Source organism: Octodon degus, unplaced genomic scaffold, assembly GCF_000260255.1.
Source record: "Octodon degus isolate 3935 unplaced genomic scaffold, OctDeg1.0 scaffold00045, whole genome shotgun sequence".
Lineage (NCBI taxonomy): Eukaryota > Metazoa > Chordata > Mammalia > Rodentia > Octodontidae > Octodon > Octodon degus.
The window spans coordinates 9,575,966-9,600,507 of NW_004524621.1; the positions used below are offsets into that span (position 1 = coordinate 9,575,966).

Genomic DNA, 24,542 nt, shown 5'->3' on the forward strand with positions numbered 1-24,542 from the left:
ATCCTGTACTAAATCCAAAAAAAAAAAAAAAAAAAAACTTTTTAAACCAGCAAAGTGGTACATGCTCATTATGTAATAAATTCCAGTGACACCAAAGTGTATATAAAGTGACCTGTGACCACACCCCTCACCAACCTTTCCGCAGGTGTCAGCAGAGTTGATGGTAAGGCATGTGGCCTTTAAGCCCTTTCTAAGAGCATAAAACAGGCTAAAAACATATAGTTCATTTCCTATGAATAAGTTCATGCTCTGCATATTGTTGTTCAACTTAAAGTTTTCTTTTTTTTTTTACTTCACATTTCACAAATTCCTTCAACTGCTGAACAAGTAGAGGATTTCTGTCCTTTCTCGTGGTGTGGACAGATCACCATGGGCCTTTCTGTAACACGTGATGACCTCCACTCAGAACCTCAGGATGGCAGGGTGGATTTCTCTTGGTGCCTGGCCCACAGGCTGTTCACAGAGGAGGGCAGGCCCAGGAAGGGGAGGGACTCAGAACCTTGTCATCCCAGGGAGGCTCAGAGCCTGCCTTCTGCCTCCCAGTGCCCAGGCTGTGCAGGAGAGGGCGAGGCAGTTGGGGTGCGCAGGGGAAGCCACAGAGAGGGCAGCTTTCATGGGACATGAAGGAGAACTTAACAGTCAGAGCCATCTAAAAGCTGAATAGGTTGCCTGAGAACAATGATAGGTGACGTTTATGGAGCATTTGCTACTCCTTTGGGCCATTTAGTCCTTTACTCTTTGAAACTGAGGCACTGTTTTTGTCCAACTAACAGTTAAAGAAACTGCCTGAGTTCCCTCAGCTAGTGAGTCAGAGGGGTGGTCTTCTAACCTCGGAAGTGTCCTGTTTGTGTTAGGAGTGAGCTCTGCATCACTGCCGGAATCCAAGCAAAGCTCACATCCTTCTGCAGTTCAGCTATGCTGATATCTGAGGTCTGCAGAAGCTGATCAAACTGCTGTCTCTGGTACAAACTCTAGACCAGACTTCCTGGCTTTGGATCTCAGCTCTGCCATTTGGGAATTGGTCACCTTAGCTCTGCATGACTCAGTTTTCTCATCTACACAATGGGAGTTGAAACTTGCTGTGTGAATTAAACAAGCTGACACTTGAAAAGTGCAGTGTCTCTTGGGCTATTTAAGTATTACTTTGAAAATCTAGATCTCAGGAAAGCAACCCAAGGTAGTCAGGGTAGGGGCCCTGGCAGCAAAGGAATAGTGGCAGGTGTGGCAGAATGAGGTTAGCCTGGCACAGAGAGGCTTCTGCCTCCTTCTGGATACTCCATTGGTCTCCTGTCGTAGTTTTTAGTTACTGCTGTAACAAATTACTACAATCCCAGGGGGTGAGAAAACACAAATTTATCATCTTACAATACTGGACAGCAGAAGTCATCAAATCAAAGTATCTGAAGGGCTGGTTCCTGTGGAGGCTCTGGGGAAGAGCCCATCTCTTGCTTTTCTCTGCTTCCAGAAGCTTCCCACATTCCTTGGATTATGACCTCCTTTGTTTATCTTTAAGGCCGGCAGAGCAACAACTTCTCTCTACCTTTGACCTCTGCTTTCGTTGTCACATCTTTCTGTGACCCAGCCCCATGGTTCCCTCTGATAAGGACCCTTTCCACTAGGCCTACCTTAGAAAACTAAAATGATCTTTATATCTCTAAAGCCTTAATTTAATCCCATCTACAGTATGTCATTTGCCAGTAGGGTAACATGTTTACACATTCTGGGAATTAGAATGTAGCTATCTTTTGGGGACCATTATTTTGTCTACCATGCTCGTTAGGGCCCAATATAAGTCTCCATTTATACTGTATCTCCTGTATCCTGGGCAAAGCCACATCAGTGAGGGGATGGGGCACCCCTTACATTCTGTTCCCTACTGTTTCCATAAGTTTGTTCTGGTTCTTCCATCTGTGATAAGTTGTGGCTTCCCCAGTGCCTAGGTCAAAAGTCTGGAATATTACTGCTATATGGGCCCTTCCCCTTCATCTTATGCAACTCTGCCATTGAACAGATGGGAACACTGGAGACTGTGAAGTCAAGTTCTCCCCAAGCGAGACAGCTCTGAAATCCCCACCTCCTGACCACTCTACCTGTGTTCTTCCCCTGGGGTCAGTCACTTTCTCCTCCTTCCCTGTCCTCATTCCTCAGCCTGGCTGCTCTGCCTGGACCTGTCTTCGTCCTGCGAAGCTACCCAATGGAGTCCTCTGTCTAAGCCCATCTTTATACCAACTTCCAACTCAGCCTCACCCCACCCTGCTTCCCTAGCTTCATTGCTTCTGGGTTCTCTCTTCCCCTTCTGTCATTTGTGTGGAGGTAGGGGAATCTGCTGTAAGAGAAAGTGTTGAGCTGACTTGGAGTGAAGATCCCAGGCCTTCCCCTCAACTGTACCCTAACTCCTGGGAACTCTTAAGAATACCTTCCCCTCTCTGAGCCTCAGTTTGCACATCTGTCCACTGGGAATTAAGAATCCCAGCTCATCTTCTCCTAGCAGGACTAGAGGGTGCACAGCTGAGAGGAAGCATATTAAAATGCTCCATAAGTTGTAAGCTTCTCTGCCTTTCCCTATAAGCTCACGGAAAACCTTCCATCTTGGCCGTGCCTCATATCCAGGTCCTGTCTGCACAGAACGAATGCAAATGTGAGCTGGTGCAAGGCTTTGCCTGTAAGAGCCTCCCATGTTGCCTGCTGAGGGACGTAGGGACCGGCAGACCTGCCAGCCTCCATGGCTCCTGGGAGCAGCCCCCAGATGCTGCCTCCGTTAGGAAGCTCTCCCCAGTCTGAAGTGATGTTACCTCAGCTGGCCCTGGATCAGCCCCCCAATATGACTGTTATTCCATTGAGTCTTAATTTATGACTTTTTATGTCCTTACTTTGTGCTTATACTTACGAGATTCTGAATTGTCTCTGCCTCCTCCAACCCAGCATAATATAGGGCTTGGACTGTAGTAAGAATTTGGGAAGTGCTGGCTGGCTGGCTGGCTAGATGTGCTGTTATGATTAGTTATTACTAATCATCCCATAGTCTACCCTTCTAGGTCACTGTCAAGGTTATTGACATGATTCACACACATATATACATTTTTAGTGAACAAAAAGGCACATTTGATTTCAAGATATTATCATAATTATTATTCCTCCCCAAATGTATTAACTTCTACCATTTGCTGCCTTTTCTTTTTTCCCCAATGTCCACAGCCCTGGATAGAAACCAATCTCTAATCTATCCCAATTAGCTTTTATTTCATTACCTGAGGGACCACAGCAGCTCTACTCCCACCCCGAGATGGTCTATAAATGTTTGGTGAGGCCACTTCCGGGCCGAATCCTTAGGGGCGCTTGCTGCCTGTCTGGATGAGCAGGTCCAGATACGCTTTCCCTTTCCACACTATTTCCTTCCTTTTGCATACCTCTCATGTCCCAGGTCCAGAATGGGTCAATGGATGAGGGGTTGGGGTTGGCCTGAATGCTGGAGAGCCAGAGGCAGGCCTAAGCTAGTTTCCAGGAAGCCAAAAGTCACTGGCAGGAGTGATAATAACGCTTGCATCCCTCGCACTCTGCACCAGGCACTGTTTTAAGCACTTTAGGTTAACTTGCCTATCAGTTTAATGTCCATAGGCAGGAGTAAGTCTTATGAACTCTGTTTTACTGGTCCAATGACTGGGGTACAGAGAAGCACAAAAACTTGTTGTAGGTCACATAGCTTGTGAGTGCTGTAGCCAGGACCGGTTGTAGGCAATCAGACTTCAGAGGTCACATGCTTGGCTATGAAACCACACTGCTGTCATCAAACCTGCTCTGGCAAGAAATCTGAGTGGGGGCTGGGGGGATGGCTCAGCCGTCTAAGCACCTGCCTGGCAAGTGCAAGGACCTGAGTTCAACCCCGGTACCAGATGCTACACTGGCCCAGAACCCAGCAGGCTGATCCGTTCCTGTAATCCCAGCACAGGGGAAGCTCAAACAGGAGGAACACTGTAAGTCTGAGCTGTGTAGTGAGACCCTGGAACAATTTTAGAAAAAGAGAGATCTGAGCTGGGGAAGACTCTCATCTGGGGAACTGGGCACAAACAAAGCTGATGAGTAGATCAAGGGCCACATGTGGCAGCTGTGTCTGACCTGGCTTGTCTTTATCTTGGGTGGTATCTGGCTGCAGGGCACTGTGTCAACTCACCTTTCAAAGCCAGCACCCCATAAGTCAGCCTGCCACTCTGACAACCTGGCCAAGTCTCACCAGCTGAAGCCCATGGGCAAGGGGTGTTCTTTGATGGCAGATAGCAGGCAGAAGATCTTTCTTACTTCCTAGGAAACCTAGGCCATACCCTGCCTGGACCAGGCCATCTGGAGATGTCCTAGCTACTCTGGGTCTCTTGCCCTGCAGTCCCCTCTCGTGACTTGCTGTCTCATTTTGTGACCCCAGTGTGGCAAATAACTTCTCACCTGAACCCAAGCAATCTTTCTTCTATTTTATTTCCAGGTGGAAAACCAAGAGAAAAAGAATTGTCATTCCTGGTTTATAGTAGGCTTTCTTCCTCCTTCACTGGTTTAGGGGAGGGAGGGCCAAGCCTGAGGCATGAGTTGTTCCTCTGTCCAGTGCCTTTCAGGAACAAGCCAGTGAGGTCCCCAGCTCCATGCCCAGTAGGCTACTGCCACCTGTCACACCATTTAATATAGTTATAAATTCTGACATCACTAACTGGTGGCCAGAAAAATAGATGCCAAGCCTTAGTACAGTGGCAAGGGGTGGGGAACTTGGGGCAGGTACCCAGCAAAGCTGTTGGGAAGGGCAGGATGGAAAAGTAGGGTATTCAGGCTTTGTAAGCTGTCTGTCATTCTGAGGCTGGACTTGGCAGGACAGCTGGCCTCACAAATTGGGGTTTGTCTCTTCCTCTCCCAGATCCAGATCCTTGTCTTCCATGTATGATCAGGTGGCTGGATATGGGGGAGGGGGACAGAGGGCCCAAGGGAGGGGCAGGGGTGGCTAAGGATGCACTTGGGGCTCTGTCCAGTAAGGCTACCAGTGGGATAGACTTGCAATACTATGATAACCTAACCACTAATCTTATCCCTGGAGAGTTGCTGAAAAGCATTGCCCCAAAGAGGGCCATAGACAGCATGGATAACTCTCTATGCCAGTATGGGAGTAGGTTATGAAAAGACATGTAGGGTGTCAGTACTTTAAAATCTCTTGTGTGTTAGTGTAGCTGATGGAGCAAGAGGCCCCCCATAGTACTGAACCTAGGGCCCCAGTGTGCCTAATGTGCCCCCCTCCCCCAGCATTTTCTCCTCTGCTTCCCAGCCTGTTCTGCTGCTCTACCCCAGAGTCCTTTCCAAGGCCCAGCCTCTAGGCTTTCCAGAGCAGGTCCATCCAGGGCTCACATCTCCAGCGGGGACCAGCTCTCCCCACGGCACCCACCCCATGAATCCCTTCTTTGACCTTTGTAATTATTCCTGTTCAATCTCCCTTCGTGTTTGCTCCCTCCCCCCTCTGGAGGTGCTCAACTCCTGCACTCTCTCCAGTGTATTAAGGATGTGAGTGAAATTGATGACTGGGATGTCTCAGGTCTTTATGATGATGAATGACTTTCACTGCCAAAGCTTTTATTGTCTGTGATTTGGGAAGAAGGGGGAACTGATATATCAAGGCTGCCTGTCACACCATTTAATACAGTTATAAATCCTGACGTCACTAACTGGTGGTCAGGAGCTGGAGAATTCCACCAGCCTCCACTTTGCCGAGCCTTTATGGATTTTTTCCTCTCTCTTTGCCTGACTGTCACAATTGTATTTTGGGAGGGGGGGGATGGCTAGGTGATGGCTTTAAATATCCAGGGACATCCTGGTCCAGGGAGGGAGGAAAAGGGAGCCTTCTCTCAGCCTCCCTATAAAAGATGGAGCAGAAAGAATCCCTTGGTTCTAAGGTGAACAAGGAAATTGCATGGTGGAACAAATCCTAAGTCTGCTTGTCCACTACGCTTTATAGTTTACCAGGTGATTTAACATCTGATACTTTTCAGATCCTCCTTCCATCCTTGAGAGAGTATCAGGGAAAGACTTGATACTGACTTTACAGAAGAGGCTATAAGGGCTCAGGACACTGAAGGCCCCTGGCCAGGACTGTGCCATGTCAGGCAGATGCAGAGGGAATCCTTCGAATGAAGCAACCAAGCCCTGCTGTGAAGAGTTTGGGGCATCTACAGACAGTTCTAAGCTCCAGCCCCAGGCTCCTCAGTTTAGTGACTGACTGCAGGAAGACCACTTGGATTTTCTGATCCTCAGTGTCCTCAGCCCAAATGAGAAAAACTCTCTTCTGACAGAGTTGCTATGTGGATTAAATGATCTTCTGCACATAGTTTCTTAGCAAGTGTCCTGGGCCAGCAAAAGTATTTGGTTAAATGTTTTTAAAGGGTAGAACTAGCCGGGGAGATGGCTCAATAGAATAAGCACCTGCCTGGCAAGTGCAAGGGCCTGAGTTCAATCCCCAGTTCCACCAAAAAATAAATAAATAAATAAATGGTAGAACTATAATGAGAAAGGTGTACAGCAGGTGACACAAGTGAATGAGGTCCACCTGTACCTTCCTGAGGTTATATGACCAGGAAAACTTGTAAGGGGTGAGTACTGAAATGGTTAGGAGTGAAAAAGGTGAGTGAGGAAGTGGAGCAGTGGTGAAATAAGCAGCTGGAGATGAGGGTGAGCCAGGCCACAGAGGCTGCTATGACCTGGGGTCAGACCTAGATGCTTAGGAGCCTCCCAGAACATTAGGTAGGGAGTGGCATCTTTGAGGGAATCTCTGAAGTCTTGATGAAAAGAGGATGAGACTAAGCCAGAAAACTTGATCCACTGTAGGGAGCTGTAGAAACCCAGAGGGAAAGGGTGGGGGCCTGGCCCGAGGCTATGTATGAGGAAGGAGGCAGAGTATTCAGGGGTAGAATTAGTATTAGTCCAATGTGGGGGTAGAAGTGAGGTCAAGGTGGCTCACTATTTGGATCTGGGAGATTGGAGGGGGTGGTAGTAGAGTCACTGGCTAAGACCAAGACCACAAGAAGAGTTGGTTGGATACTCTGTTCTTCCCAGGGACACAGAAAATGTGTCCAGAAAATGTCCAGAAAGCAGGGTGTGTGTGTGTGTGTGTGTGTGTGTGTGTGTGTGTGTGTGTGTGTGTGTTGGAACGCTCAGGGCTGGGGATATAGATTTGGAAGTCACAGGCTTAGAGATGGTGGATGGAGCTGGGTCACTGAGTGAAGATGTCAAGATGAAGAAAGCTGAGAGAGATCTGGAAAGACTTCAGAGAACAGGTGTAGGGAGAGAAAGAAAAAGTGAGGGAAGTCTGGGAATAGATGCTTGGTGAAGAACAAAGCAGACCGCAAATGCTCTGCATCTTGGGAGATGGAACCATCTGGGTTTCAGTTTTAATCAGATTGTAAGAATTCTCTCTGGCTAATTAGGCAGAAAAGGGATTTTCTAAGGATATTAAGACTGTCAGGGTCTTCAGGAGGGCCTCGGAACCTGGCTTGGAGGCCTCACACCTTGCACCATACTGAAGGACTGTTCTTGTGGAAATGCCATACTGTGGCCTGTAAACGCAGACACATCAGCTTATATATGACTGCCACTGGACCCTCGGTGTCACTGCTAGGATCTTTGCCCCAGTTGATGGACTCTATGTGGTGCCTATTTTTTTGTGTGTCATGAACTTCTGAATTAAAGCCTCATACTTGTGTCTGCTTGGCAGACCCAGAAATGTGCCGTGCCCTAGCTGCGAAGGAGGCTGGGAAATTACATTTCTGACTTCTCCCTTGAGAAGCCTAAAGTAGAACGTTCTCCAAACAAAACAAAGAGGTACTGTGGTGTCAAGTGGCCAGAAATGTTTTTAGAACTTAGTATTGGTAAAGAGATCTAAGATAGTGAGGGCAGGGGCTATGCTTTGACTTTGGCAGTTAAGAGGCCTTGTTCTTTGAGTTGTTTATCTACTGTAGTCTACCCTTGCCACAGGGTTTGAGGCAGCGTTAAACAAGGGCATCTGCACGTAAGCTAGAAAGTACCCGTGGGAAAAGGGTTTGATTGTGCTAGACTCTGATGTGGGGATTGTTATAGTTGAGCCCCAAAGCCCAAGGAAAGTCCTTGTTATGAGAGGGACTTGGGCCAGAAGCTGGTGGGTTGAGGATCTGAGAAGGTTGTAGAGGACAGCTGGACTAGGACAAGGGTAGGGGAAAAGGAAAAAGAAAGAACCCAGTGGCCTTGTCCCACCCTTGGGAATCCTAAGGGTGGCTAGGAGGCTTTTCTCTTTGACTAGAACATGCGTAGCTCCTGAGCTTCGGCTGGTGGCTTTTCTTGAGTGAGGTGCGAATAGAAACGAAAAATAACACCCATGGGACTCAAAAATAAAGCTTCTTGTCCTACGGGCACATAATTCCCAGTGTCTACCAGAGGCTGAGTCCAGAAGGGGGACTTGGAAAATGTTCTTAGAGCTGACAGGCATGCTCCATGCCTGAGCATTGTGTGGGGCACTGTGGAGAAACAGGTAGACAGGATGCTGTCTCCAAGCTGGAAGGGCCAGGCTGTGTCTTCTGTGGATCATGATGGCACAGGCAGTCTGAGGAGCACTAGGATGGACAGTTGTGTGCAGGGGCTCTGAGGGCACCCAAGGGGACTGTGAGTGGGTGGGGCTGGGCCTGAGAGGTAAGTTAGGGGAGCATAAACCATTGAGAGCCAGGGTGGGAGCTGGTACCTATGCAACTCTAGGCAGAGTGATTGGAGAAAGGGCAGTGAAAGAAGGGCCTAGACCTGACCCAGAGGTGCTGGGGAGCAAGGGGTTCTGGCAGGAGCACAGTGTAGGGTGGCTGGCCATGAGGATGCATGTGGTGGCTGTTGTTGGCTGTGGCTACCAGCCTCTAACCACTGACCCACAGCTATTGTGGAAGGAGCCTGCCATGGATGTTCAGGTGTCCAGGCCCACTCCTCCCTGCCCAGGAGTGCCTCTGGAGCCTGCTGGGTGCCCTCGTTATGCCCTCACGTGGTGAGGAGAGACAGGAGCAGCAATTGAGACTCTGGCTGCCTCCTGCTGGTGTGCTGAGCGCCCGGCAAACCACATGAGATCCCATTTCGTGCATAATGTGCATCCGAGGACAAAATTAGATTGAGAAGTAAATGGAGCCGAAAATTTCCAAAGCATTTCCCGTCAAGAAGCTGTTTGATTGCATGTTTTAATTCTCTGCGTCCTCCTGCCCAGTGAGGTTCATTTTGGTGGGGAAGGCTGGAGCAGAAGGGGCATGGGTTGGAGGCGGGGGGAGGGGGAAGAGCCACTTGGCACGTGTGAATGGACCCTACGGACTCCTTCTTCCTGGTGATGTGGCTTTGGCCTCAAACAGTGCTATAGAGGAGACGTATTAACCCCACTTTGGAGAAAAAGAAACTGAGGGGCAAAAGTGAAGCAATCTGCCTGAAGTCATTAAATAGTACACAGGCTTCTGGGATGGCACACTGGCCCTCGAGCTGTAAAGCTCAGGCTGTGCTACATTGGGTTACACATCTCACTGTCTCCATTTTTCCTCTTCACAAGAAGGACCTGCCTTCTTCCTCCTTGTTCTGTTTCCCCTTCTCTCCTTCCTCTACTTCCAAAGCTCAGCAACACTGGTAGGCAGAGCAAGAGCTGATAGTCCCATTTTATTGATATGTAAAGTGAGGCTCAATGAAGTGTGGTCATTTCCTGGTAGCACAGAGGGAAAAATTCAGTAATGAATTCTGTGACATCTGGTTTCTGTGTGTTTTCCCCCACCCACTCCTGTCCAGTGGGTTCAAGAAGGGACCAGAAATCCTGTTGGCTCCATACCTGTGGCGCTCCGGATGCTGGCATTCTTAGATCTGCTCACAAAAGCAAGCATTCTGTTTTGCTTCATCAAGGTTGTTGGTGCTCTGGACAACTGGAAGGAAAACACTGAGAGTCTGCTTCTTGAGCATGAGGGGTGTTCTGCGAAGAGAATGGGAAGAAGAAGGAAAGGAACAGAGAAGGATATTGGATGAGGCTGCCTGGTGGTGTAGGACCTGGGCCTGGGTGTGCGTGGCTCCCTGGGCAAGGCCCTGCCCCATGGGAGCTGGTCAGAACCTGCAGAGTAAGAAACTGGTTGTTTTCCAACAACTGTGGAGATTGTAATAAAATCACCAAGAAAACTTTGTTCAGATAGAACCTTCCTGGGATGTTTTATATACACTTGTTGGAAGTAAGGTTCACTGGTTGAGAGAGTGGGGTGCCAGAGGAAGCTCTGAACTCCCTGGACTGTTTGAGCTTTGGCATCCATTGGGCCTTGGTGGCCCCTAATTCTTCAGAAGTTTTCACACCTCTGCAAAGGAGGATCATGAGACATGTACGTCCTTGCCCAGCCCGGCTCTCATTTCCTCTGTGGGTCCCAGTCCTCACAAGTCACCCTCCAGCTGCTGTCCCACCCTGCTTGGGCCTGGCCGGTGCCTGAGGAAGCTCAGACTCAGGCCCAAGGACATCTCTCAGGCCTTAGCCCCTGGAGAGATGGAGACAGCTTACACTTTCTGTAAGCCTTCCCTACTCTCACTCCACCCCAGTGCTTCTCTGGCATCTCTTGAAGGAATCCTGCCACTGGTGCCTGGGCCTGGTACCTCCTCCTCCAGGAAGGCTGCAGTCCAACTGTAGGAATTGAATCTCAGGTCTTCTCTTGGCTACATGTTAGGATGGAGACCTTGGTGGGGATCTTTTGATTCTTTGAGCCAAAAATTTACCCCCATGGGTACTGACAGGAGGAAGAGCCAGAAAATTGCTCCCAGGCCTAGCTGACTCGTATGCTTGTCCCCTTATGATATTCCCTATTGAGAAGGCCATCTACCCCTGTGCTATATAAAGAGCTTTCACTTCTGTGATCCCATGTGGGACTCCTGATGGCCCATGACAGAGGCAAGGCAGGGCTGATTGGATGGCTTTTACAAGAGAAACGGAACCAGAACTGACAGGCTCGAGAACAAGAGCCTGAGCTATGTATGCTTGGGACCTCAGAAACAGCCAGTAATTCTGTACAATAGTCACGCCCTGGTACCTGACCCTGCTTCTCTGAGAAAGGAGGGGAAGGGAGCGACAGGCTGGCGCTTTGGCAGCCTGCAGCGCCGGCCCAGTAGTGCGATTTAATGCGTGTTTTCTGCAGCACATTAATTTGCTGTGCACCCTGGGAGGTGCCTCTGCAGGGTGGGCTTGGTTTCCCCTGGAAGCAGCACACCTGCCCAGCCCAGCCCTCCTCTCTCATGGGAGCCTTCCCACCAGTTGGTTACTAATCTTTGCTTCATTATTTGATTTGGGAAAACAACTGGGGGTGGGAGCTGGTGGTATTGCAAAAATGCAGCTTTGTCCAGCTGGGCTTCCTTGGCTTTTGGCCTAGTGCTGTGACATCTACAACTGGCCAGAAGATCAGGAGTTAGGACGGTGGCACCTTGAGTCCCTTTACAAGAGATCGGAAGACTATTAGAGGCTTAGACATTTACCTATTGACTTTTTTCTTAAAAGGGATGAGCTGTCAGTTTTCTCATCCTTGTAGCATTTTTAAATCTCACCTCAGGTGGGTGGCCTTAGGGGAAAATATTCAGAGAGGGGAGGAGAGGACATGCCTCAGCACAGTAAGGAAATAGAAGGCTTCCTGATTTCCAGTTCTGGGCTGGCTGTGTCCCAAAGGGCTTTGGACCTGATCCTCCAGCCCTGACCTTACTTCTAAGGTTGAGAAGTCCTCCCTTCACATTTGGCACATCCTGAATTGAGCCTGTGCAGAGTGTTGATCAGGCAAACCTGGTGGCTAGGAGCACGAGCTGATGGTATTCCTAATCCTGCCCCTGTGACCCTCCAGGTGGCCCATTTTCTGCCTGAGCAACCTCTGGTAAGTTTTTAAACCTCTCTGAGCTGAGTTGCCTCCTCTCTAGCTTGGATGTAAAAGCAGGTCTAGCTACAGTTAGGGAGCATTTGCATGGGTCACACACCTTTCTAAGTGTTTTACTGCGGCAACATCTTGAGTCCTTTTCAACAGCTAAAGGGGGTGCCACTGTTGGCCCCATTTTATAGATGAGAAGGTTGAGGCTTGTCCAAGTTTACCAGACAGCTTATAATTTTAATCTGTGCAGCCTGTTGCCAGAATTTGTCCTCTTAACCCCTAGGTTCTGCCTTCCAATAGCAGGACTAATAATTCCTGATGATTAAGGAGGACAGGAACCCAGTGGCGCCACTGCTACCATCCACCCTAGTGTGTGCTCCCAGTGGGGCTGGGGAGATGGCACCCAAGACTCCATGTAGGGCACAGTGCTACTTCCCTCTGCACTCATCACTCATCCATCTTCATGTGTTTTGTGCAGGTCTTGGACCTGGGAGAAGTGGGACACAAACCCAGGCACACGGGAGGGAGGTGCTGAGAGCTTGGCAGGGGGGCAGGCCGGATGCTGTCCAGGTATGTTGGCAGCATCTTTTCACTCAAGCCTCCTTCTTACCGCATCAGTGATAAACTGTCGGCCCCGCCCTCTTAGAGGGGAGGAGAGGGAAGCAGTGGCTTGCCCAAGGTCATAGCTGGTAAACGGCAGAGTTTGGGCCCCTGGAGGCAGACTCTTGAGCCCATGTGTTTCGCTAAGTGCGACGATGTTGTGTAAGGAGTGCCAGCCTTGGAAGGCTTTTGACAGCAGCTCAATGTAAAGTCTGGCTGTGCTCTTGAGCTGGACTAAGGGTAGCTGTGGAGCTAGTGAGTTGCAGTTGACAATGGCTTTACTCAGTGTGCGCTCAGAGCTAGGCCTAGTGCTAGGGCCCTTGTGTGCTTTTTTTAACTTACTGAGTTATAAAGCAAGCTAAGAGGCAGATAGGGTTATCTTCATTGTATAAATGTGAAAACTGAGACACAAAGAGGCCAAGCAACTTGCTCAAGAATCACACAGCTAGAAAATTTTGGAGCCAGGACCTAAACAGAGATGGACAGCTCTGTGGCCCATGTTCCTATTTCATCACATTGCCTTCTTTTACAAAGATGTAATATTCCCAAATCTAGACCACTTCACAACAGCGCTCTATATTTATTCATTCATTTGATGGTTTTTCATTTAGCAACCACCAATTCCATTTTTCAGGAGGCAGACTTCCCTGGTCGTTAGATTTGGGAAGTGTGTTTTGCATTAGATGCCTCTGCCTAGGATGGGCAGGAATTCTAGGAAGCACATGGAAGTACTGTCAGCCCCGGGTGAGAGCTCTGACGGGGTGACATCCAATTTTCAGTCCACACCTGGACTCTGATTCTGAAACATCACAAGGCAAAGATGTCTGATGCTCACCAGCCAGCTGGAGATGGCATGGTGTGGGCACAATGACCGGAGTAGGGACAAGGTGGGTCTTGGTTAGCAATCTCAGTGTCTCCAGGGGACCACTGGACTGAGATTAAACAATTGGGCTTTACTTTACTTGCTAATTACACTTACATGGTTTTAGCAGACACTGGTAGGTCATACCAACTTCTTGTATAAGAGATGCACATCATCATGCCAGAGGGATAGAAGTCACTCTCCGCTGATACAACATACAGCTTCATCTTTGTGAACAGGCATTTCTGATCCTGATATAGGGGTGGACCCTCTGGGGATCTGTGCTGCCTCCAAACACCCGGATTGCTGCACTTCCCTGTGTCTGTTTGTGTTGCTTTTCTATCTCCGTCCTTGCATCTCACGCTGTCCCTACTGTCAGTTTATCTGGATTTTAGAAGTTTTTCTCCTCTTTTGTACTTTGCTATTTTAAATACAGCAGAAGGCTGGGAATTTAAGCTACTGAGTGTACTGAAACCCTGTGCAAATGAAGACCAGCATTGGTGCCGGGAGGGACTCTGGGGCACGTTTGCGTGTCTGCCTTTTGGCTTCTCATAGCCAGACCAAAGCGGGCCGAGACTGTTGCACGGTGCATTTCAGACAGACAGAGCAGGCACCACTGTGGGTTGGGTGCTGGCCTGGGAGAGGCTTGGTGGGAGCTTGCGCTTTGACAGTGCAACTTGGCTCGGTTGCTCTTAACACCACAGTGCTGTCCTGGAAAACAGAATGACAGCCCTGGCCAAAGATAGTGGATGGGGGGTGCGGGGGACACCTCACTGCTTGAGTATCTTGGATTCATTATCATCGCCCTCTCTAGACTATAAGTGAATCCCTTGGGGCACAGACTCTTTCTGGTTCTTACAAAAAAGTTAATTTAAAATCATATTGTTAATTTTTAATAGAAGGTAATACATGCATGTGGTTAAATATTCAAACTATACAGAAAAATATAAAATGAAAACTAAATATCCTTTCCCTAGCCTCAGGACTCTGAAGATCCTAAAGTCAGTAGTGTCTTGGATATCCTCTCAGGAATATTTTATTTATCTGTTAGCTTGTAAATTTTATCCATGTTTTTATTAAAACAAGTGGAATCACACTGTACACAGTATTCTCTTGTGCTTTGTTTTATTCATTTAGTAAACCACATTGGAGATCTTCCCACAATCTCCACGTTCAAATCTACCTTGTTGCTTTCAAAACAGTGTAATATTCCACTATAGGGAAGTATCTTAATTTATTCTAGCCATTACCACAGACAGTAGGATTGCTTCCTTCCATCCCATTAAATGTGAATCTTGGTGTACTTTTCTGTGTATTAGCAAAGTAGAATTAGTATTAATTAGAAGTAGAATTACTGGTCAAACGAGAGGTGCATTTTGTATTTTGTGATTCACGTGTTGAAATCGACTATGGGGGCACGTGGGAGGGGCTGCAGTATAGGCTCTGAGGTCAGAATTTCTGGCTTTGTTTGTTTGTCTGTTTTGGCAGAACCAGGGATTGAACTCAGGCCCTTGCACTTGCCAGGGAAGCACTTATTTTACTGAGCCATCTCCCCGGCCCCAGAATTTCTGTAGAGATCCAGCGCTACTTCCTACTGGTTGGGCACTGTATCTGCAAAGTGAGGTGGGGGAGTGTGAAGATACATATCTACAAGGGTGACTGGAGTATGGTAGCCCTCTGTGACTCCAGGGAAATAAGATGAGATCCCGTCCAAAGAAGAAAGGGTGGGGTGGATGATAGTAGAATAAACAGCTCTAAGTTCTCAGATTTGTCTTCCTGGCTCTGCAAATCCAGATAAGATCTTTAGCCTGGCCACACAGAAGACAGAATGAGTTGATGGTGGGAATTCAGTAATTTGGGGAAAACAACTACAGAATTCTTTTTTCTAAATAAATAACACCACCCAAGCTAATGGTGAGCCAGCCTGTTGTTGGCAGCCTGCCAGGTCTGCAGAGGGGACTGGAGGTAGCTCACTGGCCTGCAGCACAGGTGGGCAGGTGGCCACAGCCAGCAATGGTGGAGGAGCCCAGCATGGGCCAAACTAGTCCCCTCATGAGCCAGGAAGCCAAAAAAGGGAAGAGGTCCCTATTCAGGGTACCACCCCAGGGATCCAAGAATCTCCCACTGTGGCCCCCTGCCTTTATCACAGGGACACTTACCAAACCATAGCATAATTTTGTGTAAATATAAAGTGGATAATCTACAAAATGAGATTTTTTTTCTTTTTACAAAATGAGATTTCATTTTATTTGTTAGTGAAGAAACCTATAAAAAGGCAAAACTGGTTCCAAGAGCATTTAAGGAACAGTTTTTTTTTTAAAAAAAAATCATAATCTATTGGGAAAAGTTGATTTAAAGAGTAAGATTATGAAACTGGTAACAGTATTGCTTAATGTTCTGAAGAAATTGCAACTCAAACATTTGGGATCATCTTTTCAAACCTGATAAGAATCTACTCATGAACCTGGGAGCAACTACTTAAGGCAGTGCTCTGGAGGGGGGAATAGAGAGTCAGAGGAGTGTGGGGACTGACCAAACATGAGGGAGGCTGGAACTCTCACCCACTGCGATGAAAAGATAGCAGGAAGTTTGGGTCGGCCCTGAGAGCTGGCTACAGTATGCCCGTTTCCCAGAACACCACCCAAAGCTCAGCACTCGAGTTCCCTGCAGTAGCTGGTTCCACCCCGCAGGCTGGTTCCCTGTGTGGGAGGAACAGGGACCCTCAGGCAGAATTCAGGTCTTCAGTCAGGCCTGGCAGCAGCTGCAGCACCACTGGCAGTGGGGTGGCTCAGAAGGGGATTCGAGGGCTTTGAGAATAAATAATAGTGGAAAATAGGTAGTCTGGAGGCTAATTTGGACTATTAAAATAATTAGTTTTCAGTATATATTTTCAAAAACTGGATGAGTTATTAGTATTCATATAGGCAAGAGATTCCAAAATAACATGAAACTAAGTGAAATCCAGGTCTCCAACTTTTTAAAAAAACTAACCAGCGCTGAGAAGGAGCTGCTGTCCTAGGCCAGGCTCCAGGCACTGCTCACTGGATGGTGAGGAGGCCTGAGGCGAAGGCGCGTCTGTTTCAAGAGGCTCCTTTCCTGAAGCTGTGGAAAGATGAGGCCTCCTTAGCCTCCTTTCCCAAGGGCTCAGGGGTTCCCAGGAGTCTGACACTGTGTGCAGCAGTCCCAAGCCCAGGGCAGGCACTGCCAGATCCCCCACTGCAGCCAGCACCAGCCCTCTCCGTCAGCACGGAGGAGGAAATGCTGCTCCTGCGCTATGGACTGGAAACAATCCGTAGAAGCCAGCTGTTCCCACTGCCTGAGTGTTCAGGTGGGAAAAGCAAGGCCCAGAAAGGAGGCAGAGTTTATTCAAGGTTGAATAGCAAGTCACTGTTGCCTGGAGTGTTCAGGCTTCCTGGGCCTTGAGTTTCCAGCAGATCTGATCACTGGGTTGTGAAGGACTTTACCTTTCCTAGCCAGCTCCTCTGTATTCCCATATGATGCGGGACCTATGTGAGCAGAACCTCTCATTCTGGACTGTCAAGGGCACAGCCCTCTCCAGCCACCAACCATCGCCAGCTTCCTACCCCCACTGCAACTCATTCACAATAATTAATGGCTCCTTGAGTGGGTTGATTCCTCTTTCCTCTCACTCACACTCACAGTCAGGTAGGCAGGGGGGAATTTGGCTGGTGCCGGTGGTATTTAAAGTGAAGGGTTTTCATACTGTCAGGGTAATGAATTCTGCAAGGGTTTGAAGCAAGGGGCTAGAGGATCTCCATGTCATATGTCTGGGAGTGACAACCCCCAGTGGTTAATTACTGCCACACGATGAGAACGGAGCTGGTAGCAAAATGAGATAAGTTCATTATGAGCTAAATTTGAAGTTAATTGGATTCACATTCCCCCCCCCACCCCTATTAGTACACATACAGTGAACCTACCTAGAAATGGGCTGCATGGAAGAGAAAAAGTTGTAACTGGGCAAGAACCTATAAATCAGACCGAGTTGTGATTGGGGCTCATGTCAAGAGACGTTGGTGAGAAAAGAACCACAGTTCCTTCAGATGAGGAGAATCAACACCACTTGAGTAATGTCATCTTGGCAGATGTTTTCTAAGCACCTACTGTGCATTCGGCCAAGACAAGAGAGGGTGGGTTTGGAGCAGATCTTGATATCTAGGGACCTCCAGTGTCGAGACAGGACTAGGACGAATGCCCCATGTGCTGAAGCAATGTGGAAGACCCGGTGCCAGAAGGTCTGGGTTTGGATGTGGCTCCATTTCTTACTAACTGTGGGAATATAGGCAGGTGTTTAATCTCTCGGTATTTTAGCTTCCACATCTGTAAAATGGGGATGATGATAGTAGAGCTTGATTTATAGAGATTTTGAGGTGGAATCACTATCTACAAAGCACAATGAATAGTATTTGGAACACAGCTCTGTGTTTGATCCATGAGGCATCCACTAAGTACTACAAAAAGTTACCCATCATTCTTATTATCATCTGTGAGACTTAGGGCACGCTGGTAGCTTGGCACCTTCATTTCCTCTTCTGTAAAATGGGCATAATATCAATACCCAAATGATGGTACTATTCATCTATTTTTATTTTTTTTTTGTGGTACCAGTGATTGAACCTGGGACCTTGCACTGCTATCCATCAGTTGAGCACCCCAAACTCACACATCTTCAGGGACCAATAGGTTGCTTTGCCCCTTTCCAACTATTGTTCCTCCAAGGTTTTTGGTGAGTCATTAGCAGAACCTGACCTTGGATTTGCCTGAGGGATCTGACCTGGGTTCATTTGGACAATGGGAACCTACTGTAGAGGAATGGAGAGGCCAGTGTTGGCTTGGCTTCACCTGCCAGACTTTGGCCTATTAATGCGTCCTCCTCTTGTATAGCTGCCTAGTACTCCATGTGCACATGCCCAGCAAACTTCCTGTGTTTTGACATTAAGACAATTCCCAATATTTTGAAGTTATGGATAGTGCTGCTGCAGTGACTAACGTTGTGCATATATATTTTATATTGTTGAAGGTGTATGAATCTTTGGGTATAAGTCTCTAGAAGTAGGATTGCTTGTTCAGGGGATAAATGCGTGTAGTTTTATTAGATACTCCCAAATTTCCCTTCCCATGTTAATTTGCACTTCTAGTATATAATAAAATTAAATATCTTTTCAAATAATTTAAGGATATATATATATGTATAATTTAAGGATATATGGAGGAGAGAGGGTATAAAACTATATACACTTCAGGAAAAGAAAAGCTGGTAAGCATTTTAATACTAAAGTTATTGAAACATCATAAGATCAATTATCTTTTTTTTTTTAACATTTATTTAGTGTGTGTGTGTGTGTGTGTGTGTGTGTGTGTGTGTGGCCAGCTCAGCCCACCAGGGGGTGCGGCTGGCTGGCATGTGGTGCTGGGGGATCGAACCGCGGTCCCTGAGCTTTGCCAAGCTTGTTCCAAGTAGGTGCTTTAGACCACTGAGCCATCTCTCCAGCCCCAATCCAAATTATCTTGAGCTTCTACAATTATACGAGGTGCTCAAAGCAGTGGCCATCAGCTTCCAGACAGGCACGAGTGTGGCAATCTTCTGCTTGGGTAGCCTTGGTCATTGAGATTGTTGCACATGCATTCTCAGTTTCTCCTCTGTGGACTGGCAGAGTAGTGGGTGTTCTGTAATGTACAACATCCTCTGGGGTCCCCACATGAGCATAGAACCTGCTGCTGAAAAAAATGATCATACAGTTTTTCTTTTCCTGAAATGTGCATATATTTTTGGTGGACAGAGCAGGAATCTATGTTCATGTACTTTGCCTGTTTTTCTGTGGGATTATTTCTGGTCTTTTCCCTTCAATTTTTACAAGTTCAGGATACATGAATAATAATCCTTTATCTATGATATATGCTGCAAACAATTTCTCCCAGTTTGTTGTTCATCATTCATCATTTGATTTGCTTGTGTGCTATTTTTAACAGCCCAGAGGTTTTGTTTGTTATGTATCAATTTTTTATTGCATCCCTTTTCCCATAAAAATAAATTTATCTATCTTAATATATTTAATGTTATACCCTTCCAATATTTTTGGTGTCATGTTACCATTTCTTTTTCAAGATGATGGTGCTAATAGATGACAATTTTTAAAATAGTAGAATCATTGAAATATAATTCATATACCATAAAATTCACCCATCTTAAGTGTACATGTGATTCAATGGCTTTTAGTATAATCACAAATTTATACAACTACCACCACAGTCACTTTAGAATTCTTCATAACGCATCTCAAAGGACCCTACCCCCATTAGCAATCCTCTTCACTACTATTCCCCACCCCAACCCCCTGGCAACCACTCATCTTTTTGTCTTTGAAGATTCACCTATTTTGGATATTTTACATGAATGGATTCATGCATATGTTGCTATGTGCAGCTGGCCTTTTTCACTCAGCATTATCATTTCAGGTTGCTCCACACTGGGGCACGTACTGATATTTTGTTCCTTTGTATTGACATATTCTATTGTTTGGAGATATCCTGTTTTCTTTCTCCACGTATAAGCTCATGGGTATTTCGGTTGTCTTCTTGTCTATTGTGAACAATGCTGCTGTGAACGTTGGAGTATCAGGTGTTGTGCAGACAGTAGGTCTCATTTCTCTTGGGATACACCTTGGAGTAGGAACGCTGGGTCCTGTGATCACTTACATTTCATCATTTTGAGAAGCTACCAGACTTTCCCAAACTGGCTGCAGCATATTGTAGTTCCACCAGCAATGTATTATAGTTTCAATTTTTCTCATCTTTGCCAAAGATTTTTCTAATCTGTCTTTTTTATTATAACTATTGTAGTGAGTGTGAAGTAATGTTTCATTGTGGTTTTGATTTGTATTTCTCTATTGACTGATGATATTGAACATCTTTTCACGTGCTTGCTGACCATTTCATTTATTCTTCTTTAGACAAATGCCTATTCCAATCCTTTGCTCATTTTAAATTGGTTTATTAGTCTTTTTATTATTAAGCTATGAGTTCTTTATATATTCTACACAAGTTCTTTCTCAGATACATGATTTGCAAATATTTTTTCCTATTTTGTAGGTCATCGTTTTACTTTTTTATGGTGTGCTTTGAAGCACAAGTTTTTATAATTTTGATGAAGTTCAATTTCTTTCTCTTTGTTGTTTGTCATATCTAAGAAACCGTTGCCTAATCCAAAGTCATGAGCATTTATGCTTATTTCCCTTCTAAGAATTTTATAATTTTAGTTCTTACATTTAAGATTTTGATCCATTTTTGCTTAATTTTTACAAATGTATTCATTTGGATTTGCATCACAGAAACTTTTCATATCAAGATTATCCTAGCTTGGCAAAATGGATTAGGAAAATCTCTTAGACTAATATCCTAGAAACATTTAATAACAGGACTATGTATCCCTTAAAGATTTCAAAGGACCTTCCCCAAACAAAAACAACCAAAAAAAAAAACTTACCTAAGCAGCATGAGGCACTTATTTTTTTAAAGGCATCACTTCACTTTCTTCTGAGGTTATTGGACTGTCATTTTTGTTTTTTTCAGACAGGGTCTCATCATGTAGTCCAGGTTGACCTGAAACTTTCTGTGTAACCCAGGCTGGCCTCAAACTTTTGTCAGTCCTCCTGCCTCAACCTCCTGAGTGCTGAGATTACATGCGTGCGCCACCACACCCAGTTCTGGGCTGTTATTATTCTTTTGTATTTGTTCTTGAGTTAATTTTAGTAACATATTTTCCCAGATAATTACACCTTTTATTAAGATTTCTATGTTTATTAATGTGGAGTACATTTTCTTCTTTTTTATATTGTCTCCTCTATATTTCTGGTTATATCTTCTCATTCTTCATCTTGATATTTAGGTCCTTTTTAAAAATTTTGATCCTATGTTTAACTGTTTTAGTGATCTTTTCAAATAACTACTAGTTGTACTTATTCTGTCTGCTTTTCTGTTTCCTAATTCCTTATTTAGTGCTTTTTCTTTATCAATTCCTTCCTCTTCTCTTCCCTAGATTCATTTTATTGTTTTGTTTTTTTTTTTCAGTTTTCTAAGTTGGATGCTTCGGTTAGGCTCTGATTTTCAGAACTTTTGCTTGAGGGATCAAGGATTTTAAGGCCTGTGTCACAGTAGCAGAAACTGTTGGCCAAGTATGACCCAAAGGGCAGCCTTTACTGAAAGAACCTGTTGCCAGGAGGCAGGAGAGCTGGGTGCTGGGCCCAGCCTGGCCTCAGGTCAGCTCAGCTCCCACAGGCAAGTCCCCTGCCCTCGCAGGCCATCTTCTCCCACCGGGCAGCTGGGAAGTGTGTGGCCCTGCATGGAGGGTTCCCTTAGGGTAACAGCAGGCAGGTCTGTGTCCCCCTCTTCGATACCTCCACCCCAGTGCACTCAACCATAAAATCGTGACAGATGAGTTTTATTTTGCAAGATGGAGGCAACAAGTAATGATGACAGTGTCCTGCTGAGAGGCAGTGGCGCCTCTGGACTTGTGACCAGAGCAGAGACAGTTCAGTGTTCAAGGCAATAGAATGGAGTGGCAAAGCATTGGCTTGGGCATTGAATGACTTGGCTTGGATCTTTGGCAGGTAGTGTGTAGCCTTGGACAAGTCTTATCTGCCTCTAAAGAGAAAATAGTACCGGCACCTCACCTGACAGGGCTGTTGAGGTTTGAGGACATTAACCACTGGAAATACACGTGAGGGTCTGGTGGTTTATGATTTCTGCGGAAGTGCTCATGATTTGTAGCTGTTGCCATTATTGGTGATGCGAGCTGGGGATGGGGCCAGGGTGGGGGTTGCTCCCCCAACTGAGGAAGGAGCAGCTCCCCAAAGCAGCCCTCCATTGGCTGGCTGGCTGCCTGACTCACAGGCTGGCCACTCAGATCGCCAATCCTGCAGTGCTCAGACTGTGCTTAGTTTGCTTCCTCAGATGATTTGAAGAGCCCTGTTTCTCTGCAGCTGCTCTGAAGAAAGCTGGGAACACGAGGGCCCCCACCTGCCGCACCACCATAGTGCTTCTGAAGGTAGAGGAGGGTCTGGCTGATGTTAGGAAACATGGACTGAGGCTCCTTCTCTGTCCTTTGTCCCTGTGGGACCAGAGTCAATTACTCTTCTCCTCTACATTAGGCCTGAGTTTTTGCATCTGCAAAATGGCAACAAGGACTGAGGTTAGCAAGAGCTCCTCTGGCAATTCTTTGCACTGATTCCTGAGCATGGATGAAGGGAATGGCTATAAGATCTCACAAGCTCCTGCTTCTCCAGCCGGGCCTCTTCTTCCATTCACTTAGAAACTTTTTTTAGGCCTATGACATTCTTGTCTTGGAGAAAAAAACCTGACCCCTAGGGAGAAGGAGGTGCCACCAGTGGCTGTGGCAGAAGACCAGTAGGGAGGCCCAGGAGGGCGAGTCACAAACTTCCTCAGCTCACTTTGTGACCAGGGGTGCCAACTTGAGTTTTCTGTTTTATTCTGGCTGTCATGGAAAGTCAGGATAGCTATAGCGGATGCTGTCCGTGTAGGGGAACTGAGGGCTCCCACAGGAAAGCCTGGGGCATTTGCTGCCAGGTCCAAAGCCAGGGAGGTGGTGAGGGAAGGAGGGCAGAGCCTCCTGCTTCCTGCTACTTCACAACAAAGGAGCAGTTCTAGGCCAAGGGAGGAAGGCTTCAGGAGGGGCCAGGTGTGGAGCCGAGTATTGGAGGCAGGAAGGCCTCTCCCCTTTGCAGGCAGTCAGGAGGCCAGGGGGTGGCTGAGCAGGTCTCTGAAGGCAGTGCTGTTAGGACCAGCTGGAGGAAGGCGACTTGAGGCAGAGGGCCAAGCAGAAATGTCTTGGTGGCGATCTTGGGCTGTCCACGTCACGCTGGGGAGTAGAGAGCCTTGGCGTTTGCCAGGACCTTTGAAAGTCCCACCTTCCTGGTTTTGGGCCAGAGCCCTGGCTTGTTTCTCAGTGAGTGGAGCTGCTGGGACTGGCAGTGGGTGTGTTAGTGTGGGCTTGCAGGAGCAGTGGGGCGGGGGCACATTGATGTTCAGCTTCTGGACGTGACAAATGTGCAGACGCATCAGGGGGGCTGTGGATGAGCGGCCGGCTGTAGAGATGCTCACCCTGTGATTTGTTGCTTTGATTCCTTAGGCCGAGACTTGGCGAGCACGACCCTCCCCGGGTACCCTCCGCACGTCCCCCCCGCTGGACAGGGCAGCTACTCAGCACCTACGCTGACAGGGATGGTGCCTGGTGAGTTTGCACTGTCGGCGTCTCCACAGCAGGCAGTGGACAGGGTTTCTGTGGGGGGCATCCCGCCAACAGCCCGGTGACCTCTATGCTCCTGGGAAGCGGGCCTGAATAAATCAGGCAGAGGTCTGCTCAGCTCCTTTCCTGCAGCTGAGTGTGCAGTGCGCGGCTTGAACAGCAACGACAACAGCACTGGGGACAGCCTCAGAGAGGGGTCCCGGGCTGTCACTCACGCAGCCCCTTCTGGCCACATGGAGTCGGATGCAGCCAGCTTGCAGGGAAGGCGTTCCAGCTCACCCCCATGCCCTCTTCCCTTCTCCTCCTCTTCTTCCTAATGTGCAACTGGAGTTTGTGGAAGCCCTAAGAGCTTTCGGCCTCCTCACTCCTGTGTTTCAGACAGACAGGGTAGAAGGTGGTCAGTTTGTCACATGATTCTGAACTGACTGCCACCAATCCCTCTAGGTGGTGAAGTATCAGTTTTGAGATATTTAGAAACAGGCCCCCCTGGGGTCCGGTCCCTTTGCATGGAGGGGTCAAGGCATTGTATCCTGGTCTGGCTTTCTGTGTGTTAAGGCCATTAACATGGCAGTGTTACTCAAAGTATCAGTTTTTGAAAGGCTTTTTTTTTTTTTTATCAAGAAGGACCAAGCCTCTGATAAATGTTGCTCCATTTCCTTTATGGGGTGGAGTGGCCTCTTGCTAGTGTCCTTTGTAGAGACCACATTTCACTTTCCTGGGCCTGGGAGTGCTCAGGCCTGCTCTCCTGGGTTGCATGCTGGACTCTCTCTGAGGATGCTGTCCCCTGGCCCCAGAAACTTCCTCTTTGAAGCCTTAGAACAGCTCTGAGGAGTAGGCTGCAATATGCCTGAGTCACTCAGGAAGTGGGAGGTAGGGCCACCACAAGGAGCCAGGCAGAGCCAGGCAAGAAAGGCTGCTGCTCTGGGAG

The 24,542-nt window shown here is 47.3% G+C and overlaps 1 protein-coding gene across 5 annotated transcripts in view; it reads left to right on the plus strand.

The window, feature by feature from the left end:
- Positions 1-24,542, plus strand: part of Pax5 (paired box 5) — a 179,997-nt gene that overhangs the window by 116,986 nt on the left and 38,469 nt on the right. For 3 of the 5 annotated variants that reach the window (XM_004631835.1, XM_004631836.1, XM_004631838.1), the window contains one exon: positions 23,498-23,599. The exons of the other annotated variants lie outside the window; for them this stretch is intronic. In XM_004631835.1, the coding sequence (XP_004631892.1) occupies positions 23,498-23,599 (102 nt within the window). The remainder of the gene's footprint in view (positions 1-23,497; positions 23,600-24,542) is intronic. 5 annotated transcript variants of the gene reach the window in all.